General features: G+C 42.2%; 1 protein-coding gene across 1 annotated transcript in view; it reads right to left on the bottom strand.

Moving 5' to 3' along the window:
• Window positions 1-3121: 3121 nt before the first annotated feature.
• CYP17A1 (cytochrome P450 family 17 subfamily A member 1) overlaps window positions 3122-22379 on the bottom strand; it is a 36733-nt gene continuing 17475 nt past the window's right edge. Inside the window, exons 3-8 of the mRNA XM_077455294.1 lie at window positions 18647-18876; window positions 17252-17338; window positions 15096-15308; window positions 13349-13518; window positions 11180-11283; window positions 3122-5707 (exon numbers count right to left, since the gene is read on the bottom strand). Of these exons, the coding sequence (XP_077311420.1) occupies window positions 5430-5707; window positions 11180-11283; window positions 13349-13518; window positions 15096-15308; window positions 17252-17338; window positions 18647-18876 (1082 nt within the window). The 3' untranslated portion in view covers window positions 3122-5429. The remainder of the gene's footprint in view (window positions 5708-11179; window positions 11284-13348; window positions 13519-15095; window positions 15309-17251; window positions 17339-18646; window positions 18877-22379) is intronic.

Here is a 22379-nt window from a genome sequence, read left to right as displayed (position 1 = left end):
TGGATAAGGTTAATTTGGAAATCTCAGAAGGAAGGGTGGCGGGCCCCTTTTCTTTCCCTCCGTTTAAAAATTTCATGATTTCCCCTTAAGGTGTAGTTCCAAAAAAGGAAAATAATTATTTTAGATTAATTCATCACTTATCTTTTCCTAAAGGAAATTCCCTTAATGACCAAATTGATGAGAGCATGTCATCTGTTTCATATGCTTCTTTTGAAGATGCTTTAGTAAAATTGAGAATGTTGGGGAAGGGAGCTATTTTAGCAAAGGCGGATGTCAAGTCAGCTTTTCGCTTACTTCCCATTAATCCTTCATCTTTTAATTCCCTTGGTTTTTTCTTTAACGGTAACTTTTATTTTGATAAATGTTTACCTATGGGTTGTTCCTTGTCCTGTTTTTATTTTGAGTCTTTCTCTTCATTTTTAGAGTGGGTAGTTTCTGCCGTTTCCGGGTCACAATTTTTATTTCATTATCTAGATGATTTTTTATTTTTAGGCCCTCAGGATTCTTTTATTTGTGCTAACTTATTACAGACATTTTTTGAGGTTTGCAACCATTTTGGTATCCCATTGGCTCATGAGAAGACTATTTGGCCTTCCACTTGTCTGGAATTTCTAGGTATTATTATTGATACTGAGTTAATGGAGTTCAGGTTACCTGAAGAAAAAATTGAGAAGATTAGCTCTTTATTGTTAAAGCTGGTCAGGAAGAAAAAAGTCTGCTTGAAAGAGATGCAGTCTCTTTTGGGCCTTCTGGCTTTTGCTTCAAGGGTCATGCCAGTGGGCGGGGTATTTTCCAGGAGACTTTACCTCGCTATTTTTGGTTTAAAGTGCCCCTTTTCTCATGTGCGATTATCCAGTGATATGAAAGAGGACTTGCTAGTTTGGTTGCAGTTTCTTTCTCATTTCAATGGCAGGGCATTGTGGCAGAGGGATTTCATTCTAAATTCTGATTTCCTTCTCTTTACTGATGTTCGCATGGCTTTGCCGCAATTTGGCAGAAGCACTGGTGCGCTGAACGTTGGCATGTCTCTTGGGTAGTGAAGGGTTACACTAAAAACATAGTCTTTTTGGAACTATTTCCTATCATTGTTGCACTTGAAATTTGGGGTGCTTTCTTCCAAAATAAAATAATTTTGATACGTACAGATAATAAAGGAGTAATGTATGCTATTAATTGTTTAACATCTAAGTCTCTGCCAGTCATTGTCCTTATGAGATACCTGATATTTAAATGCTTAAGTTTGAACATATGGTTGAAGGCTGTACACGTACCAGGTAAGGACAATGATTTGGCGGATGCATTGTCTCGTTCACAGATGGAGCGTTTTATCAAGCTATTTCCGGAGGCGGATCGAGTGGGACACTCCTGTCCAATCAATTTATGGGACCTGGTTTAAGGCCCATTTCTGTTTATATTATCAATTCTTTGGCACCTTCTACTTGGGCAGGATATCAGTCTGCTTGGTTTATGTATCAAGAATTTTTAAACATATTAGGTGAACCGTTGGGTTCCGTGTCTGAAATACTGTTATTGAAGTTTCTTGGTTCTTTGTTTGAACAGAATTATTCTTGGTCGTACATACATAAAACGCTGTCGGGAATTTCTTTTTTCTTGAAATTAAATAACATGCCGTCTTGCATGCAGTATTTTTCTATAAAAGAAGCTTTAAAAGGTTACAAAAGGAATAATTTTAGGTCTGATTCAAGGAAGCCCATCACTCCTCTAGTACTGGGTGAGCTTTGCTCCGTGACGGATAAAATTTGTTTTTCTCATTTTGAATCGGTTCTTTCGGGCGGGTTTTTCAGTTCTGTTTTTTGCGGCACTTAGGGTATCTGAGCTTGTTCAAATACACATGTCTGAAGTTGTTATTTTTGAAAGTTCATTAAAAATTTTAATTAGCAGATCCAAAACGGATTACGTAGGTAAAGGTAATTGGTTAACATTAGATATGTGTATTAGTACTAGCATTTGCCCGGTGGCTCTAATACGTCAATATTCATCAATTAGGCCTTTGGGGTTTTCTAAGTTTTTCATTCATGAATCAGGGTTACCCCTTACTAAGTACCAGTTCTTATGTGTTTTCAGATGTTTGAAGACCTTAAATTTAGATCAAGAACATTTATCGTCGCATTCTTTTCGGATTGGAGCAGCTACAGAGGCCGCTAGATTGGGTTTTGATGTTAGATCTATTAAGCAGATTGGTAGATGGAAGTCGGATAGGTACTTGCTTTATATTAGTCCTAACGCAATACTATGATTTATTTCAGGTAACACTCGCATTGTGTGGATGATTGGACACTCCTTCATCTATTGGGCGAATTTGAGAGCTCAGCAACGAGTTTATACTAGCAATTTAGGATTGGATGCTTCTAAGTTTAAGATTTTTGGTGTGGAAAGAGGGGAATGTTATGGTCAGACCTAAATTCTTTTATTTCACAGCTTCTTCTTCATTTTCCCTCTCCGGATATCTTAATTATTCATCTAGGTGGTAATGATATTGATTACCGTAAAACTTTGGACCTTATTTTTCAGATTAGGGATGATCTACAGAAGATACAGTTATCATTTTCCAATTCAGTAGTGTTTTTTTCAGAAATTGTGCAGAGGATAAGTTGGCTTTCCTATCCTTCTGTACGTCCTTTTGAGAAAATCAGGAAGAGAGTGAATAGGGCAGTATCCAAGTTGCTATCAAGATTGGGAATGCTATCCTTTAGGCACACGGAGCTGGAAGGGGGTATCCCCGGCCTTTTCAGGCAGGATGGCATCCATCTGTCTGATATTGGCTTGGATATCTTCAATGTAGATTTAAGTTATTGTGTTGAGATGGCCGCGGGTTGGGGTTCTGTGGGCAGTTGGCCTTAGGTCCTCCTGCCCTTTTGGGTATTTTGTGTTGCTGCCTGAGCCATAGGGACTGGGCTAGCTTTAAGTTTATTGGATAAGTTTTGATGAGTTATGTACAATATTTTGAAACCAGTAATAAACAACCGCGGCCATTATTATCCAAATACCTGTCTGCTTGTCTTATTTCAAGTTATTGAATAAAATTCCAGCCTGCTGTCCCATGGCTCTGTTCCCAATATGTGTAAAAAATAGAAACAAAAAGGCAAAAATCACACAGTGGTTTTAGTTATTTAAATTATCTTTATTACCAAAAGTTGTACTTTGGTGTTAAAGATGTACATCCAACATACATGTAAACATACTGTATAATGGACATTCATTTTGAACAGTACAATATAAATAAAACAGTGGAAATAAAGTGGGTCACTAAGTGGCCAACATTTGCTTTGTTTGTGGCTCTGTTGGCATCCTCTTGCTTGATATCCTTTGACTGAAAAATTGAAGGAGCCAGGTGTAAAGTTTTCAGTTGAACAGTGGCTACATCCAGTCAGATGCAGGCATTGTTTGAGTATTCTGACAGCTGCTGGGGACGGCTGTCAGAAAACAACAGGCCAGCACTTTATATTCATCCATCCCCACTGTATAGCATGAATGGAGGAACCTTTTAGATCTTTTTTGTTCAGCCTGAAGGCTGAACATAAAAGACCTATATGTGAATGCCACTGATCACTTTATTCTGACATGGTGGGTCGTGCTGTCAGAATACAGTGTTCCGGAGTAGGGTGGGGTGGCAACAATTCTCCATCCACTATCCATCATATACCTTGCATGTGTGGATGGAGGAATCTGTTGTTCTATGCCCAGATTTAGACAAAGATCAGGGCCATCTGCTGATTCCCCGTCTGAGGCTGGGTTCACATTATCTTCACATGCAGCTCACGGCAAGGGATATGGTGCGTCCTTGTTCTCCGTTTCAGGGACAAATTTTTGCCTAAATTTGGACCTGAAGCAGAGCCAAAGATGCACAGGACTGCTGTGTAAGCCAATCTGGAACCGCCACACCGGTCACAATCTCCTGTTATGCGAATTGGATGCATGGAAACCCACATCGAATTTGCCCTAGTGTGAACCCAGCCTTAATAAATGAGATGTATAAGCATTGTCCAATTGGACACACAGGCCTCCATGGTCTTGTCAGGGTAAGGGTTTTGTTCATTGGGGCCCAAAATGCTAACTGAAGGAGGCCTTTGCAAATAGAAACTTTGGCACACACATTATGTTTGTAAGCAGCTTACTACTCCAAAATAAAACTTGCAGGCAAAAAATGTATACTATCAAGATGGTAAGACTATATTATCATGCAGATAAATACCACCATGAAATATCGGTGACAAAGAACTTGTGCTAATATGTCCAAAATAAAAGCAAATGAACTATGGAATAATACACATCCTACTATGTCATAAGTCTGCATGATATGCATTTGAAAAGGCTATAGAACTTTGAAGTAAAATCAAACATCCTTAAAGTTGAGGTTTAGAAATTATTTTTATAGCATAGTTGCACTAGTCCAGCTTGGACCATTATAAGTATGTATATCTCATGTCTGACCAATCCCTGTGTAAGCTGCAAATCACTGTAGTATTCACCACTTCTACAGTGATAGCAGCTATCTTCTGTGTCCAATATTAAATGGCTGCTCTTATGCATATTACTCATGGGGGTCACTCACACAATACTACCACCATTAAGACAACATCTTGTCATTTTTTGATTGAATACAAGGTATTCTCTGGGTAGAAGTGGAGATTGTGATGTCACCACCCTGCCTCTCAACCTCATCCAATCAGAGAATGCCTTGTATTCTTTGAAAGAAATACAAGGCTTTGTCTAAACTTTGGCAGTGTCCCGAGCAAACGACCACCTGTGGTTAACCTGCAGAAGGGAATCTGCTTGGCACTGGACCTGGAAGACTGATGCTATCGCTGTAGTATCAGTGACTGCTACAGTGATTTGCATCAGTTGGGTATGAGATATGTATAATTATGTCGCCCGAAGATGGACCAACATACATCTTCAGCTTTCAAGATTAACTGAAAAGTTAACTCTATTGTTCATAACACACTCACAAGAATTGACAGATGCAGATTGTGGCTAAAATTGATTGTAAGAGCCTGTGAAAGATGCACAGACACCAACAGGCACATACAATATATGCCTGGGTAAACTGCCTGGCTTAATTACCGCCATGTGTAGAACCAGAAACCACAACCTCTACCCAAAGTTCACTTTCAGTTGTTGGTGCCATCAAAGCAAACAGTGTCGTCTGTGTCCAGACAAAATTTATAATTTAACAGTTAAATAAGAGTAAAGTAGCTAAAAATGTTCAGACTGTGTACAGATATAATTTACAGGATGTGTCAGGAACTTAGTGGTGGTATATTATATAACAATAAAGGAAAGCGATTTTGCAGAAAACTCCTATCTGAATAACACATTACATTTTGAAGTTTAGAAGTGAAATGCCATCAAGCCAACATCCTTACAGGGATGTTAAACATGATATGAAATGTGGCACCATATGGGATTTATGTAATGATTTCTATGTTCTTCCACACTTCTCTCAGCTTAGCGATGACTCTAAACGGCTTCACCTGAATCACAACACCAAACTTCCCCTCCAGATCTGGCAGAGGATCTCCTTCTGGAACCGTCAGTGTGAACCTCTGAAGGATCCACGACAGGAACAAGAAGACCTCCATCTTGGCCAGGGCTTCCCCGAGACACACACGTATTCCTGCTCCAAAGGGGAGATAACTCTGACTTGGGGAGTACACACGGTTTCCATTCTCATCCAAGAATCGATCTGAAAACAAAAATCTCATGTTGAGATCTAGGCATTATGTAATCACGAGCCCTGCAATATTTTGGTCCTCTGCAGAAGGCGACTTCAGCAAGGACATAGGAGATCTTTTTCTATCTCCTGCGTGGTGACTCTTGTATTGAAATAACATGGTGCTGCAGTCCCAATACCAACATATGAACAGTGATTAACACACCCCTGCCCCACTGTATACCCAGAGGTTGACCCCACTATTGAAAAATTTGTGTCCTTTGTGTCACATTATCATTCTGCTCACTGTACTATGAATGAGCAACAACATTGGCTGTACACTAGTGGATATTAAAAATTGTAGTACGAAACTTTCAAATGAAAATTTGTACCAAAATTCTCAGTACATTCAATGACTCGCGGAAGGTCATTTGAAAATACTTTTTGCTTGCTTTTAACATTAAAGTTTGGAAATAACAGACTTTAACAAATGAAAGGCAGATACACTGTGAGGCCGCGTACACACGGGCGGACTGTTCGCCCAACTTTGTTCGTCAAACAATCCGACAAACAGTCCGCTCAAAATTTGCATGAACGGACTTGACCACACACGATGAACGAACAGTCCGCTGAAAGCGTGCGCGATGACGTGAACGGCACGTACGACGGGATGAGAAATACGACGTCCAATACACTGCAATGCAATCTTCGCCGTGTAAATCCTTTCTGAGCATGCGCGAAACTTAGTTTGTCGAACAAGCCTACACACGAGCGGACTGTCCGCTGAAACCAAGTTTCAGCGGACTGTCTTACGGAAATTCCGAAAAACTTTGTTCGTCAGACTGTCCGCTGAAACTGTCCGCTGAAGCCCACACACGAGCGGACTGTCCGCTGAAACACTGTTCAGCGGACAAAGTTGGGCGAACAGTCCGCCCGTGTGTACGCGGCCTAAGAAATGTGTTCATTTCAGAAAAATGTTCAAGCCGGCTGCTTTGATTTTTCTCGTCACTATGGTTTAAAACAAACATCACTCATTTCAGACCCCACTAATGATTATAAAGTCAAACAAATGTTTGTTTTTTTTTGTTTTTGTTTTTTACAATTTTACCTTTTAAATATTTATTACAATTTTTTTCTTATTATTTTTTTTCTTATGAGCCCTGTTGGGGGGGGAGGGGGGTTTGGTGAGATATCAGTAGTCTAAACAGACCCCTGACATCTCCCCATTGAGACAGAGAAAGGGACTGAGGACAGAGATTCCCCAGTCCCTTTCTCTGCAGCCTCAGCCGCACTGAAGATAAATGGACGGAGACAGAGGCTCCTCTCCATTCATAAACTGAGACATCGTAAACACTCAGTTATGAATGGACAGAGGGAAAAGGAAGGAGCTGGTAAATGACAGATTTACCAGGTTCTTCCTATGCTCTCCATCCTGACAGATCCAGGACAGGGGGGACCGGAGGACATGCAGGTGATCAGAGGAGAAGAGAGGACATGAAGGGGGACCGCCGGAGAAGCACAGAGGGGCACTGGAAGACATGGAGAAGAAATGGAGGAGCACGGAGGACACGGAGGGGGACCGTAGGAGCACAGAGAGGAGGACACAGGGGACAGTCAGGGGTGATAGGTGTGGCAGTGGGGGAAAGTATAAAGAGTGTATAAATTTCAATAAAGCAGCTGAAAGCTTTGGGGGGGGGGGGTAGGGTTGCCACTTCATCCCTTTAAAAGCACACATATTAATTACACAAGTTCTGTGGCCTTTTCTGCATTAAATTAGCATCAGAACTTGTATAATTCATATGTGTTTGTGTTTAAAGAGATGGGAACCCGGGGGGGGGGGATATGACCTTTTTTCAAAATGCAGTGTACCACAATGCACATCATGCATGTTGTGGTGTGCTGTGGTGCGTTGTGCTGTACTTTACAGCATGTTGGGGTGCCATTCATTGTAAATGGCATCCTAATGCCGCGTACACACGTAGCGGACTATCCGACGGACTTAGTCTGGTGGACTTCCCGCCAGACTGTCCGTCGGACTTTCCGAATGGGCTACTTGCCCACACGCGGCACTTTTTCAGCGGACTAATACGGCGTACTAATTCCGCCGTACTATCCGCCCTACTTTTGAAATGAACGGACTCACCCACACATGCGGAGGAAAGTCCGCTCATTTCGAGCGCGTCTCCAGGTAGGCGGGGCCCACGAAGGAGACGTCGCTGGCCCCGCCACCTGGTATGGACTTAAAGGGGAACCCCAACGCCGGAAAAAAACGACGTGGGTGTCCCCCCAGGTCCACATCAGTCCCTTACGAGCACGCTACCCGGCCGGCCAGGAAAGGGGGGGGGGCGCTCACTCGTCCCCCCCTTTCCTGAGCCGTACCAGGTCGCGTGCCCTCAACATGGGGGGTGCCTTGGGGAAGGGGGGGGCGTGCGGCCCCCCCACCCCAAAGCACCTTCTCCCCATGTTGATGAGGACAAGGGCCTCTTCCCGACAACCCTGGCCGTTGGTTGTCGAGGTCTGCGGGCGAGGGGCTTATCGGAATCCAGGAGCCCCCTTTAATAAGGGGGCCCCCGGATACCGGCCCCCCACCCTATGTGAATGAGTATGGGGTACAATGTACCCCTACCCATTCACCTGTAAAATAAAGTACAAAAAAAAACACCACACAAGATAAAATAGTTTATTGCATAGCTCCGGGGGTCTTCCGTCTTCGGGGGTCTTCTCGCCGGACTCCTCCGCTATCTTCTTCTAGCTCTTTTACTAGCGGAGGAGCCCGGCTTTCTTCCTCGTCGCGACCTCTTCTTCCAACTTCGGGGGTCTTGTCCCCCTCTTCGGTTCTTCTGCCGGGCCACCGCGCCTTCTTCTAGCTCTTTTACAGGCGGTGGCCCCGTCTTCTGTCGCCGCCGCCTTTCCGTTCTTCTTCTTCTTCTCCTTCTTCTCCTGGAGATGTTGACTCTCCGGCCGCAATGCCAGGGACGCTCTGCGCGGCGACTTATATAGGGACAAGGGGCGGGGTCATCGGTTGATGTCACATGGGTTGATGTCACATGGCGACAGTCCTAGCATCCTCTGGGACTGTGACATCGTAAGGGGACGGGGTCACCATGTGACATCAACCGATGACCCCACCCCTTGTCCCTATAAAAGTCGCTGCGCAGCGCGTCCCTGGCATTGCGGCCGGAGAGAGCGTTGAGTCAACATCTCCAGGAGAAGAAGAAGAAGAAGAACGGAAGGCGGCGGCGACAGAAGACCGGGCCACTGCCTGTAAAAGAGCTAGAGGAAGATAGCGGAGGAGTCCGGCGAGAAGGCCCCCGAAGACGGAAGACCCCCGGAGCTGTGCAATAAACTATTTTATCTTGTGTGTTGTGTTTTTTTTTGTACTTTATTTTACAGGTGAATGGGTAGGGGTACATTGTACCCGATACTCATTCACATAGGGTGGGGGGCCGGTATCCGGGGGCCCCCTTATTAAAGGGGGCTCCCGGATTCCGATAAGCCCCTCGCCCGCAGACCCCGACAACCAACGGCCAGGGTTGTCGGGAAGAGGCCCTTGTCCTCATCAACATGGAGAGAAGGTGCTTTGGGGTGGGGGGGGGGGGCGCGCGGGCCCCCCCTTCCCCAAAGCACCCCCCATGTTGAGGGCACGCGGCCTGGTACGGCTCAGGGGGGGGGCGCTCACTCGTCCCCCCCTTTCCTGGCCGGCCGGGTAGCGTGCTCGGACAAGGGTCTGATGTGGACTTTGGGGGACCCCCACGCCGATTTTTTTCAGCGTTGGGGTTCCCCTTTAAGTCCATACCAGGTGGCGGGGCCAGCGACGTCTCCTTCGTGGGCCCCGCCTACCTGGAGACGCGCTCGAAATTAGCAGACTTTTCTCCGGGCGGGAAAAGTCCATTCATTTCAAAAGAACGGCGGACTGGCACACACACGGCCGGATTGTCCGCCGAAATGCGATTCCGGCGGGAAGATTGGAGTGCAAAACTACTTTCTAAGTCCGCCGTACTTTCGGGTCAAAAAAGTATGCCGGAGGCTACACACGGGGGGATTGTCCGGCGGACTTCAGTTTGCCGGACTTTTCCACCCGATTGTTTGATCGTGTGTACGCGGCATAACACACACAGAGCAAGACTGGGTCTTTAATGGTCTACTGCTGATTAGAGAGCTATATTAATTTGTGTCTTTTATATCTTCCTAGAGTTCAGCTTTAAGGCCTGGTTCACTCCTATGCATTTTTTAGTGCATTTCAGTTTTGCAGAAATGCACTACAGTCCATTTAACATGGTTTCCTATGGGTCACGTTCACATCTGTGCATTTTATCAAAAGGGTCAGAGACTTTTTTCTGGTTTTTGGTTCCATAGAATTCAATGGATCAAAAACGTGTATTAAACAAAACACGAAATGACCTGGAATATGCAAACTGCAAACATGCATAGGTGTGAATCGGGCATAAGTAAAGGCTGTGCAATGTTCTCAGCTTTGCAGTCACTTGTAAAATAATTTGAGTAAATAGCTGCCTGAAGCACATCATGGCAACCAACTGATTTCCAGTATGCTCATGTGTAACCTAGGAGCGCCGCTCAAAGCTGGAGGATACCAGGTGTTCCTATCCGTATTCAGAAAGTGAGAGCAGGTGCCAGGCACTAATTCAGATGTGTGGATATATGTCCACCTTGGCAAGCATGGTGAAACGTGTCACTGGGTGTGACCGTAGCAGTCTAGCTGAGGCCATACGCAGCCATAGTCACAACTGAAGCACTGGGTCAGTTTGAGTGATTACAAGAATGCACTGAAAATTCACACCGGGGCAATAAAAGTTTGAGTCTGATTGGCTGTCATAGGTTTTGATACAGGCATAAATGATAGGAAGAGCTCTGACTTGTTGGCTGAATAATTCACCAGCTTCTTCTCCATCTCTGAAACTCTGAATAGGGTTTCTAGTTTGCCTACTTTTGCTTCTTTTTTTGTATTCTTCATAATACAATGCACAGATCACACCTGTGTGTTTTATGTGAGGGGTGTTTAAAATGTCCTGCATGCTGCATCTTTGATGTGCTTTCGTTAATATGCATGTTATATAGAGGTCAATGGTAATGTACCTGAAACACAAGATATAGATTTGGACTACCCCCTGAACAAATAAAAGATAAACACTGATAAAGGCTGGTGGCCCTCATAATTTAGGTGGGCAAACCTAGAGATTGTTTAACAAAACTCCTTTATTGCACTCTGCAATCCACTAAAAACTGATATATTGGTTTTTCATGGACAGACCTGAATAAAAATATTTGTTTCTTGTTATACACTGTTGTTGTGCAGTCAATACAACCACATTCTGGCTACATTTTTTGACAACAAAGCGCATATAAATTATGGAACATTTGGCACAGTACACAGATAATGTGGGGACACATTCTAATGATCGCAGCTACTTATAAATTGGCCTATTATGAGTATTAGAGAGTTTTGCATGGTGGTGTTTGTTACATTGACTGTACAATGATACACACCTGGACTGAAGAGATGAGGATTGACCCATTGCTTCTCATCGTGGTGTAGAGACCAGAGGTTAATAACCACACGGGCTTCTTTAGGAATGGCATATTCCCCAATACTGTCCAAGATATATATATATATGATTAGTATTGAAAATACTGGAGGCATTAAATCACATAAGGTCCATATGGTGTACCTGTTTTTATCAGCAGTATCTTTATAACTTTCAAAGAGCTTTTCTGAGAATGATGAACCAGGCATACCAGTCTTCCTCCAAAGATGCTTACATCTAATGTCCCTACCACTCTTTGATAGGCCAGGGCCAATCAAGGCAGATTTGTTGTTTGATAGGCCAAGACCAGTCTAGGCAGCCGTTCTGTTGGATAGGCCAGGACCACCAGTCTAGGAAGCTGATTTGTTTGATAGGCCAGGACCAGTCAAGACAGCTGACTGGTTTGATAGATCAGGACCAGTCAACGCAGCTAATCTGTTTGATCGGTCAGGCCCAGTCTAGGCAGCTGATTTACAGTACAATATAGTCAGTATAGTTTTGGACTGTGGAATAAAACCTACACAAACCCAGAGAGAAAAATGGAAAAACTCCATACACATTGTGCCATTTGATGGGAATTGAGCCCAGGACAACACAGAGCTAACAATCAGCCACGATATATATACACACACACATATATGTATATATGTATATGTATATGTGTGCGTGTGTGTGTATATATATATATATATATACACACACACACACACACACACACACAATATGCTGTCTAAAGCAAGCTGTGTGATCATTCTATGAATTTTTCTAGTGCAGGAAAACCCTAAAAGGAAACTTCTGGTTGTTCTGCAAGCTCCTCATTTATTTTGCCGAAGCAGCAGACCTAAAGTTGATTATTAACTTGGAATCTACTTTAAAATCCAGTTAAATCATGGAAATGGAAGATGTTCAAAGTCTTTCAGTTTGTTTTCCTTAGAAAGTAGGAACAGCCCCAACCTCACTCTTTGGGGTCCATTTACTAAAGCTGGAGAGTAAAAAAATCTGGGACAGCTCTGCTAGAAATCAATCAGCTTCCAGGTCTTTTGTCAAAGCTTAATTGAACCAGCTGAAGTTAGAAGCTGGTTTCTAGAGCTGTACCAGATTTTGCATCCTCCATTGATCTGATAGTTCAACGTAAATTAGAATTAAACCCACCAATTGAAAGTGTTTGTGAAGGATTTTTTTTTTGGGGGGGGGGGGGGGATAACAAACAGGCTATGCTTACCTGCCCCAGTTCCTCCTCTCCTCTTCTTGGGTTCCCCATCGGCGCTCCAGACCCCTCATCTTCTTATTGTGCCACCCTAGGAAACTGTTTGTCTATTGACTCTCCTCACTTTCTGCTCACAGGATTTTATTGACAGCAGCCGGAACCAATGACTATAACTGCTGTCTCTGTGAGCAGAGAGAGAGGAGAGAGCAGCTACAGATGGGCACAGCACTGGATGGAGAGAGGGCTCAAGGAAATATGAGGTGAGGGGAGATACAATTACTGGCAGAGAATAAATTAAGGTTTAAAATGGTGAGCATTTAGAACCACTTTAACTGTTTCTTAAATCAGTTACATTTAGGCCTGGTCACATTATCACTAGTCTGCAGGCTGCATTTGCATGGGCACAGCAGCTCACTTATTTGAATGAGCTGCTGTGGCAAAAAAGTTCCTGCACCATTTTGAAAATGCAGTGGCCAGAAAATTCCAGATTTCCCCTTGGTTCCTACACCTGCAAACATGGTGAGTTTTTTGATAGAAGAATTAATGGCAGCCCTATGCGTTTTTAAACAGCAGCTCGTTTTGGATGCGGGAACAGGTGTGATTCCCACCCAATAGTGTAAACCAGACCTTAAGGTTTTCCATGAATTATAACTGTTATAGTTACTATTGTGCTTATGTTAGTTATTAAACAACTGTCCAGGCATCAGCTGGCTGGTGTCATATCTGATCACATCATGGTAGCTGCAGATCAAGCAGACCATACAATGCCAACTACATTAGCTGTAAAGGACAGGAGGCGATAATGGCGCTTTAAACTCAGACTATGCAAGTTAAAAATTGTAATTCAGATAACTTAAATAAAATTTCAGAAGCATTTTAGTTGCAAAGTGGAAATGTCCTAACCAAACCTATTGTAAATTCTACCTGGATTCCTGTAAAGCCACATGTGGAATAAGCAGTGGTGATACGGGACGAATTCGCAGCACTTCAGAGATGGCGGCTTCTGTGTAATGTAGGATTTTCCTGTCACTAAGGAGTGGATATCGTCCAAATCCAACCTTTGCATCCAGCTCTTCCTGGATCTTCTTCTGGACCTAATTTGTTGTACAAACATACAGTATAGTAACTCACTCACTTAAAAATTAACAGAATGATGACTTAAATGAGCAGACATGGACACTGCTGTTCAATTTCAGTCAGGTACTTTTATCCCTTTACTAACCTTAGCATAAAACAGCTAACAAGAATCTGATATATGTATTCACATCTGAGCACTTACCCATATAAGATTCTCTTTAAAGTGATTCTAAATGTACTAAAAAACTAAATAAAACTAAATAAAGCATATCATACCTACCTGCTCTGTGTAACGGTTTTGCACACAGCATTCCAGATTCATCTTTTAACCTATTTGTTGTGGGAGCACTCATGCGGGCTCGCTCCCGACCCACCTCGGTGTATCCATTGACACACACGGCATGTCCCAGCCCTGCCCCCTGCTTTCTCCTCACTGACTGTGATTGCTGGGCAATGGCTCCTGATGCTGCCTCTATGTCCAATAGAGAGAGAGACTGAATGAATCTGATCTGGGGCACAGCGATGGATTGTGATCGGGCTCAGGTAAGTATATTGGGAGGGGGGGTGCATACAAAACTTTTTTTTTTTTTTTCACCTTAATGCATTAAGGTAAAAAAAATAAAACCTTTCTGCCTTTTAGAACCACTTTAATTGCTCCGTATAACAAGGCAAGACTGGAAAGCCCAAGCATTAAACTTATCACAGATTTTGATGAATTGACAATCATGGGAAATGAGCGAAGAGAAATATACTGGATACCATGATGACCACTCTAATATACTGGATACCATTGATGACCACTCTATCTGAAAATGTTAGTTGTTAGCTGTCGTGATGACCCAATGATTTCAGAATTGATTTCCGAATTGCTGGCTTCACTGGCTACATATTTTAGTCTTGTGGGGAACACATCTTATTATTGCTGGGTACACACATGCTGAAAATCCGAAATTCAGTCAGTGTGTACAGCTGCCTGTCTGGCAGAAACCAATCTAACTACTGGCGTTTGTTGAAGGGACATGTTGGAAAACCAGAATCTGAATAGCACTTGTAGCCAATGGCTGAGAGGGCTCATAAGTGTGTTCAGATTGGGAGTGGGGCGAGTCCCCCTGTCACAATACAAAGGCACATTGGGGGAGATCACCATACCAATATCACTTATTACTGTGATCTGCCAGTTTTTTATTTTTTATTTTTTTGTCCAGCCCGCTGGGTTGAACAAGGAAAACATACCAGTGTATACCAGGCTTTAAGGCCTTCTCTTCCTATACAAGTCTACGGGAATAAAAAAACAGATTGAAGCAGGTCTAGTACGCCTGTCAACGAATTTTGAATAATCTCAGAGCGTCTCAAAATATCAGAAATGAGCTTATTGACTCTAGCCGTTACCTTGACTTTGATTTTCATACCTGTTCCTGGACAGTGGCTCAGAAAGCATTAAAACCAAAGAGTGAGTCAGGCAACTAGCATATTTATATGATGACCAACAATTTTCTCACTGGAAGGATTTACAATTAGGGCCAAATCTTTTTCCTGACTTTACTATCAATTATATCTGTGTTCTGTTTTTATATAATCAACTAATTTTGCTCACTTCTGGATAATGCAGTAAATATGCCACAGCCCATTTCAAAACTGTAGATGTGGTTTCCACTCCTGCTCCAAATATATCCCCTACAGTCATGAGGATGTGATCCTCCGTCAGCCCCACATCTTGTGATACATTGCTGTTATTGTTTTCCATGCTTAGTTTGGCTTTCAGTAGAGCATCCAACAAGTCTTTGACAGTCTCATCACAAAATGCATCCTACAAAGTAAAATAAAATGGTTAAAAGGAATGCAAAAAACACAAATCTACTTTGTTGTTGTTTTTTTGGTTGTTGTTGCCTTATAATCTATTATATGGTTTAAAGAAAGAATAAATTAGGTATTATGGTAACAGCAAAATCATGTTTAACACAGATAGCAAAGCTCTGAGTTCTTATACTAAAGCTGGCCATACACAGAGCATTTTTCGTCCAGTTCCACTTAAATCATCCCAAAATTAGAGCTATGGAAGGCACTGTTGGCACCATCCTTCCCAGCATCCTTTAATCTGAAAATTGAAGGAGCCGGATGGAAAACTGTCGGCTGAACAGTGGCTACATCCAATCAGATGCAGCTGCTGTTCAGGTATTCTGACAGCCAAGAGTGCTGGCTGTCTGAATACAATCGATGGCAGGGAATTCCTACTTCTCTGCTGTTTAGAGCAATCTGTTGGATTTCTCTTGATCAGCCCCTTAACCACTTTCAGACCGGACCATTTTGCTGGCTTAAGACCAGACCACTTTTTGCGATTCGGCACTGCGTCTCTTTAACTGACAATTGCACGGTCGTACGACGTGGCTCCCAAACAAATTGATGTCCTTTTTTTTCCCACAAATAGAGCTTTCTTTTGGTGGTGTTTGATCACCCCTACGGTTTTTAATTTTTGCACTATAAACAAAAATAGAGCGACAATTTTGAAAAAAAACGCATTCTTTTTTACTTTTTGTTATAATAAATATCCCCCAAAAATATATATAAAAAACTGTTTTTCCCTCAGTTTAGGCCGATATGTATTCTTCTACATATTTCTGGTACAAAAAAAATCGCAATAAGCGATTATTGATTGGTTTACGCAAAATGTATAGCCTTTACAAAATAGGGGATAGTTTTATGGCATTTTTATTAATATTTTTTTTTTTTACTAGTAATGGCGTAGATCAGCGATTTTTATTGTGACTGCGACATTATGGCGGACACATCAGACATTTTTGACACATTTTTGGGACCATTGTCATTTATACAGCAATCGGTGCTATGCACTGATTCCTGTGTAAATGACACTGGCGGTGAAGGGGTTAACCAGGGGTGGCAGTGTAGGGGTTAAGTGTGTCCTAGGGGTGTGTTACTAACTGTGGCGGGCTGGGCTGTGTGCTAGTGAACACTGATCTCTGCTGCAATCACATGGAGCAGAGATCTGTGTCACTTACAACGGCATCTCCCAATTCAGCCTCCCCGTGAGACAATCGCGGGTATACCCGCGGCGATTGAGTCCGCGGGCCCCGCGCCCGGACTCACGGGGGTCCCGACCGGCACATGAGCACGCCGGCGGCGGCGCACATGCGATGGCCAGGGTGGCAAATACAAATGGACGTACCTGTACGCCAATATGCCTGCCCGTGCCATTCTGCCGACGTACATCGTCGTGCACCAGTCGGGAAGTGCTTAAACTAGCTTAAGGTGTAAGACCTGTAATTAACTTGTTTGCCAACTTACATTGGCCCAGCTTGGCTCAATGTAAGTATCTATATCTGATATTTAGAGAACTGCTGGGAGTGCTGAAAATCACTGTAGTGGTCCACACTAAAATTGATAGCCGTGTTCTTCCAGGTCCTGCTTCAGTGGCTTCCTCACTGTACACTAGACAAAGAGGGTTACTTGCTTGGCACTACCGACATTCATAGCATGCCTTTGTATTATTTCAATAAATACAAAGATTCTCTAATTAGACTATGTAGATTGTGACATAATCTGCCTTTTCTCTCTACCTCTTCTAATCAGAGAATACCTTGTATTCATTGAAAAAAAAAAATACAATAACATTTATACTAATACTGTCAAAATAAATTGTGTCATACAGTATATAATATTATATATACTGTATGACACAATTTATTTTGTCTTTGACAGCACAGATTTACATTTTCTTTTAACAATCCATCCTACCTTATGTTCATTTATTTTCTTTTGAAGAAGCTGGTCTCGAGCTGCCACTGACTGCCTCAAAATGTCTAGATCCTTATTTGGAAATATCTGCCAGAAAAAAAATATTTATTGGGAAACCTAATGCAAATGTACAATAATTCACCATTCTATATAAAAATATGTGATCTCAATAGATACAACATCCATTTATATTGTGTCTTTGCTTGGGGTACCATAATTACAAATAGGACAGAACTGCTAACTATTGCATTAGTTGTTAATGGGGCATGGTGGAATGCAGCATTGGCATTCTTGTAAATACGTGATGGATGTTTATTTTCCTGCCCACGTGTTGATAACACAGCTGGTGCAAATGGAAGCATATACTTTATGTTGTATAACTTTGTAGGACAACATCCAGTTCGAGATTATTTTTTTTTAAGCTCTGAATAGAGTAAAGTTTGAAGATCTGTCTGGATTTTTTATGTTGTTTCTGTCCCCAGAGATAAGAGTCCAATTTCCTAACTGTCCCTGAGAATAAAGGAAGGGAATTCTCTCCAATGAGAACATAGGTAGCAAAAACAATACATCTTCCAGGATCTTTGAAGAGTCTTTTTCCAACAAAAAATAAAATAAACAGCTGAAATTTGGCTTTAAAGCACCAATACATTTTCCTGTATGATACTCCAAATACCAAATCCAGTTCCTGATTGATCCAAATCCTTCATCATTTGTGTCTCACACGCTACCCTTCCCAGACACTACAGCTCACAGTGGGAGGGATTAAGCAACAGAAGCAGTGCTGTCCACCCAGAAAGCATAGGGCAGGACTAAATTTGGACAGGCATTGATTTACAGGCTTGTGAGTGAGCACTGACGATGCTGATAGCTAAGCCTCCTGGTTTAATGCAAGCAGGAACAGCCTACATAAGGGTGCCAACTCTCTGAATTCAGGAGCAGTGCAGCATTAATGTCACACCATCGCAGGATGCTGCATTGGGCAGAGTTCACTGGTGGGATCAACTGGTGTTTGTGGGACTGTGCAGGGGGATTCAGCAAAAACTATAAGGGCAGATGGACTTATTAAATGCTGCAGAACATACTTTATAATGGTAGGCTATAGTTTTAATTTAATGTGAACTTATACTCTGCCCATACATTTATTTCCTCCATTTCCAGCAGCACATATTGAACTTTTCTGGGAGAAGGAGACTCTTATACAAGGATATGAACTTTTACAATGTGATAACACTGGTGCTTGGTGACTGGCCCAGAGATGTCACATACCCAAAAGTACAGGGTATTTTTTTGTCCTTGACTGTTGAATGGAACAGCAGGAGAGTGAAGGAAAGGTAAGTATTTTTGCATGGATAAAACATAGCTAAAGCATAGTAAATGTACATATTATAGTCATACCTGAAGCCAGGGAAAGATGTCCACCAAGCTGTCTTTAGCCACTGTATCCACTATGCCTTTACTGTACTTCAGCATGGTCTTAAACTCTGCATCCCCTCTCTTGTATCTGGTGTTGAAGCACAAGGAGCACACCACATTAGTGACAGCTCGGATGAGCTCTGGAGCCATGTCCAAAGGGATTGTCTGGGAGAAGGTGAGAGTCTGACACAGCGAGGCAGCTTCACGGGAAACTTTATGGTAGAAAAATAATTCCACAATCAAAATCTGGGTAAAATAAGGCATGCCTCTGCTCTTACAATCCCTTGGCTATTATTGTGATTCAAGCTTTTATCTTTTGGTAGAAGTCCCTTCAAATAATAAGTTTTCAATCTAGATACATTAAAGCTGAACTGCTGGCAAAGTGCTAAATAAACAGATGAAATGCATATATACGAGAGCTGTTTTCCCCCCCCCAAAAATATTTGTATTAGTCTTTCCTTTTCTCGGGTTTACCCAGTCATTCCAGACATTACAGCTGGACAGGTTCCATCTTTTTCCCTGCTAATGTTGTAGATCAGTTATTCTCAACCAGGGTTCCTTCAGAGATTAGTAAAAAAGCGACAGGAGGCTCATAAGGGAATCCCTCTGCTCTCTTCTCCCCTCTACTTGTCAGCACATTTGACTGGCTCTTAGTCTGAGTGCTGCTGCATATGTGATTGCAAGTGGATGATAATCATCAAATGAAGGCACTTGACTATTTTATTTAAATATACATTTAATGATTTATTAATGTATGCAACTTAAGGAGGAACTGAACTCTGGAAGCTTATCTGTTATTTTGAAAATCAAAAATAAAGGAAAAGTGATGAAAAAATAAATAAATATGGGGTTAAACCAATTATTTTTTACACAAGAATCCTCATGGGCCTTATTTTTTGCACAGGAATCCTCATGGTCTGGTTTGCTGGTGGCATTTGCAGTCACGTCCTTTTCCACAAACCTTGTGCTATAATGTGTGGAAGGTACAGGAGAACAGGAATGTCCTCGCCTACTGCTTCTTCATTGTCTAGATAGAATGCTGGGGTGAGTCTTTGACCAAGCTGTAATGTTGAAATGCGCAGAAGATCATAAACCTTGCTAATGTGTCTGCCAAGGGTGCCTGGCCTGGCTAAACAGATGTCCAGAACAATCCTAGTGAATTTTCTGGCAAGTAAATTAGTTTACCTATATCTGTTTTAGCTATGTATGTAGCTGTTTGCCCCAAGGTCCACTCTATGGTAACGTAGCGCATAACTGTTTGGAATTTGCAATCTGTTAAATAATGTTCTCAGTCCTAGGCTCTCTGTCCCATTATGCCCTGTACACGCGGACGTAAATTCCGACGGAAAAGGTCCGATCGGATTATATTGTCGGAAATTCCGATCGTGTGTGGGCTCTATTGGACTTTTTCCGTCGGAAATTAAGGCGGGAAAAAATTTGAGACCAGGATCTCAAATTTTCAGACAACAAAATCCGATCAGACTTTGTCCGATCGTTTGTAGAGAATTCCGATTGGACAAAGTGGACGCATGCTCAGATCAAACTAAGAGGCCAAAGCTATTGGCTACTAGCCAGAACGTAGTCCCGTCGTAACGGACGAACGCCATCACGTTCCGGACGATCGGATTTTCCGACAACTTTGTCCGACTGTGTGTATGCAACACCAGTTTCGGACAAAATCCGTCAGAAAAAATCCGACGGATTTTGTGGTCGGAATTTCCGACCGTGTGTACGGGGGCTTAGAGTTGATGTTGAAGCACTAAAGAGATCACAACTGTGCAGGCTCCCAGACCTCAGACAATGGTGTCACAAATAAAAGGTCTGGAACAATTCAACGTGGTTGATAATCATGTGACCACAATTATTGTGATCACTGAAGGCTTGTTTACAAACCAACTTCTCCAACCTACAGTGCCATCTGCAGATTTAAGAAATAGTGTTTACAGCGTTACTATGTGAAAATGTAATTAAATAATAAATGGTCAATGACTAATTAAAAATTGTTTTTTTTGTTTTGTTTTTTGTTTCATATTTTTCTCCATTTGTCCAACTTGATAAAAAATGAAAAAGCTTTATATAGCAAAAAACGAAAAGATGATACTGTAGGAAAAAGAACAAAGAAGGAAAGGCGGTGAAAGTGTTGGACTAAAAGTGATTCTGTGAATAAAAACAAAAATGATAAGTACTGGACAAGACAAATGAAAGGAAGAGAAAATGGATGGGGAAAACAAGAGTGCCTGAAAGCATAAGAACAAAGGTGAAGGAAAATGTATATCATGTATGTAATTCTAAGTTCTAAAATTTTTTGTTCAGCGCTATTCTATATACCACTCAAACGTCTTTCTTGCTGCTGTTTATTATTTTTCTAACCATAACAATTAACCAACATCCTCTTGTTGGATTAAGGTGCAGGACTTGAAAAGAAAGCTTTATTAAATGATTGAAATATACTGTCAGAGTTCATTGTTCCCTCAGTCCTGCACTAGATAGATACAGAGTGCAATTTATTAACCAAACCAAACATTCTTTGGAAATTAAATAAATCATATTGCCCAAATCGTTCCCTCCGCTCCTCCCAGGACTTCCTGCTCTCTAGCTCCCTTGTTACCTCCTCCCATGCTCTCCTTCAGGACTTCTCCAGAGCCTCTCCCATCCTCTGGAACACCCTGCCCCGGTATGTCCGATCAGCCCCTAACCTGTCAACCTTTAGGAGATTCCTGAAAACTCACTTATTCAGGGAAGTCTATCCCACACCCACCTAACAACTGTCCCCAAGCCACCCCCATCAAATCATTCCCCACATCTATTACCTTTTGTACCACCACCCCCTCCCTTTAGAATGTAAGCTCTATGAGCAGGGCCCTTCTGTATTGAACTGTACTGTAATTGTTCTGCCCCCCCCCCCTTCTACATTGCAAAGTGTTGCGTAAACTGTTGTTGCTATATAAACCATGTATTATAATAATAATAATAATATTAGAAAATCTCTGTAACAAGCACTTTCCAGGTTCACTAGTTCTTGCTTCTAAAATGAAAAAACACTCTTATTGGTTCCTGCACCTGTAAGGTACCCATGTATCAAAGTAAATTAAAACAAAGCACAGATGACTGTGGGGACCATTGTGCAAATTTATGGCCATTAAGCAGTGGGCACAAATGACTGCAACCCAGAATCTCCACCAGGGTGTAAATATTTAAATACCGAGTCCACATATACAAGCTTGTTAAATAGGTACCGCAGCGTATCTTTATACACTTGGGTATAAGTCTACAATAGGTTCTGAGTCACAGGCTGTCTATTAATGTATAAATATAGTATTGAAAAAATATGAATATATATTGTTAAGTTGGCCTTTGGAATTAAAGACACCAACAATCCAGAAGCATTCTTTGCTTGATACAAGTTTACTTCAGAATAATGCCCCATACACACGATCGGACGTTCCGACAACAAAACAATGGATTTTTGTTTGAATGTCGTTGGCTCCAACTTGTCCTGTATACACACGGTCACACAAATGTTGGCCAACAATTACGAACGTGGCAACATGGTGACGTAAAACACGTACCACAAGCCGATAAAAAGGAAGTTCAATAGCCAGTGCGCCATCCTTTGGGCTCCTTCTGCTAATCTCGTGTTAGTAGAAGTTTGGTGAGAGACGATTTGCGATTTTCAGCCTCGTGCTTTTCAGTTTGTTTCTGCTTTTTCAGTTTG

This window comes from Lithobates pipiens, unplaced genomic scaffold (assembly GCF_037356315.1).
Source record: "Lithobates pipiens isolate NorthernLeopardFrog02 unplaced genomic scaffold, aLitPip1_a1.2 Scaffold_25, whole genome shotgun sequence".
NCBI classification, from domain to species: domain Eukaryota; kingdom Metazoa; phylum Chordata; class Amphibia; order Anura; family Ranidae; genus Lithobates; species Lithobates pipiens.
The sequence above is the reverse complement of the archived record's forward strand: the minus strand, read 5'-3'. Positions and strand labels throughout refer to the sequence as shown.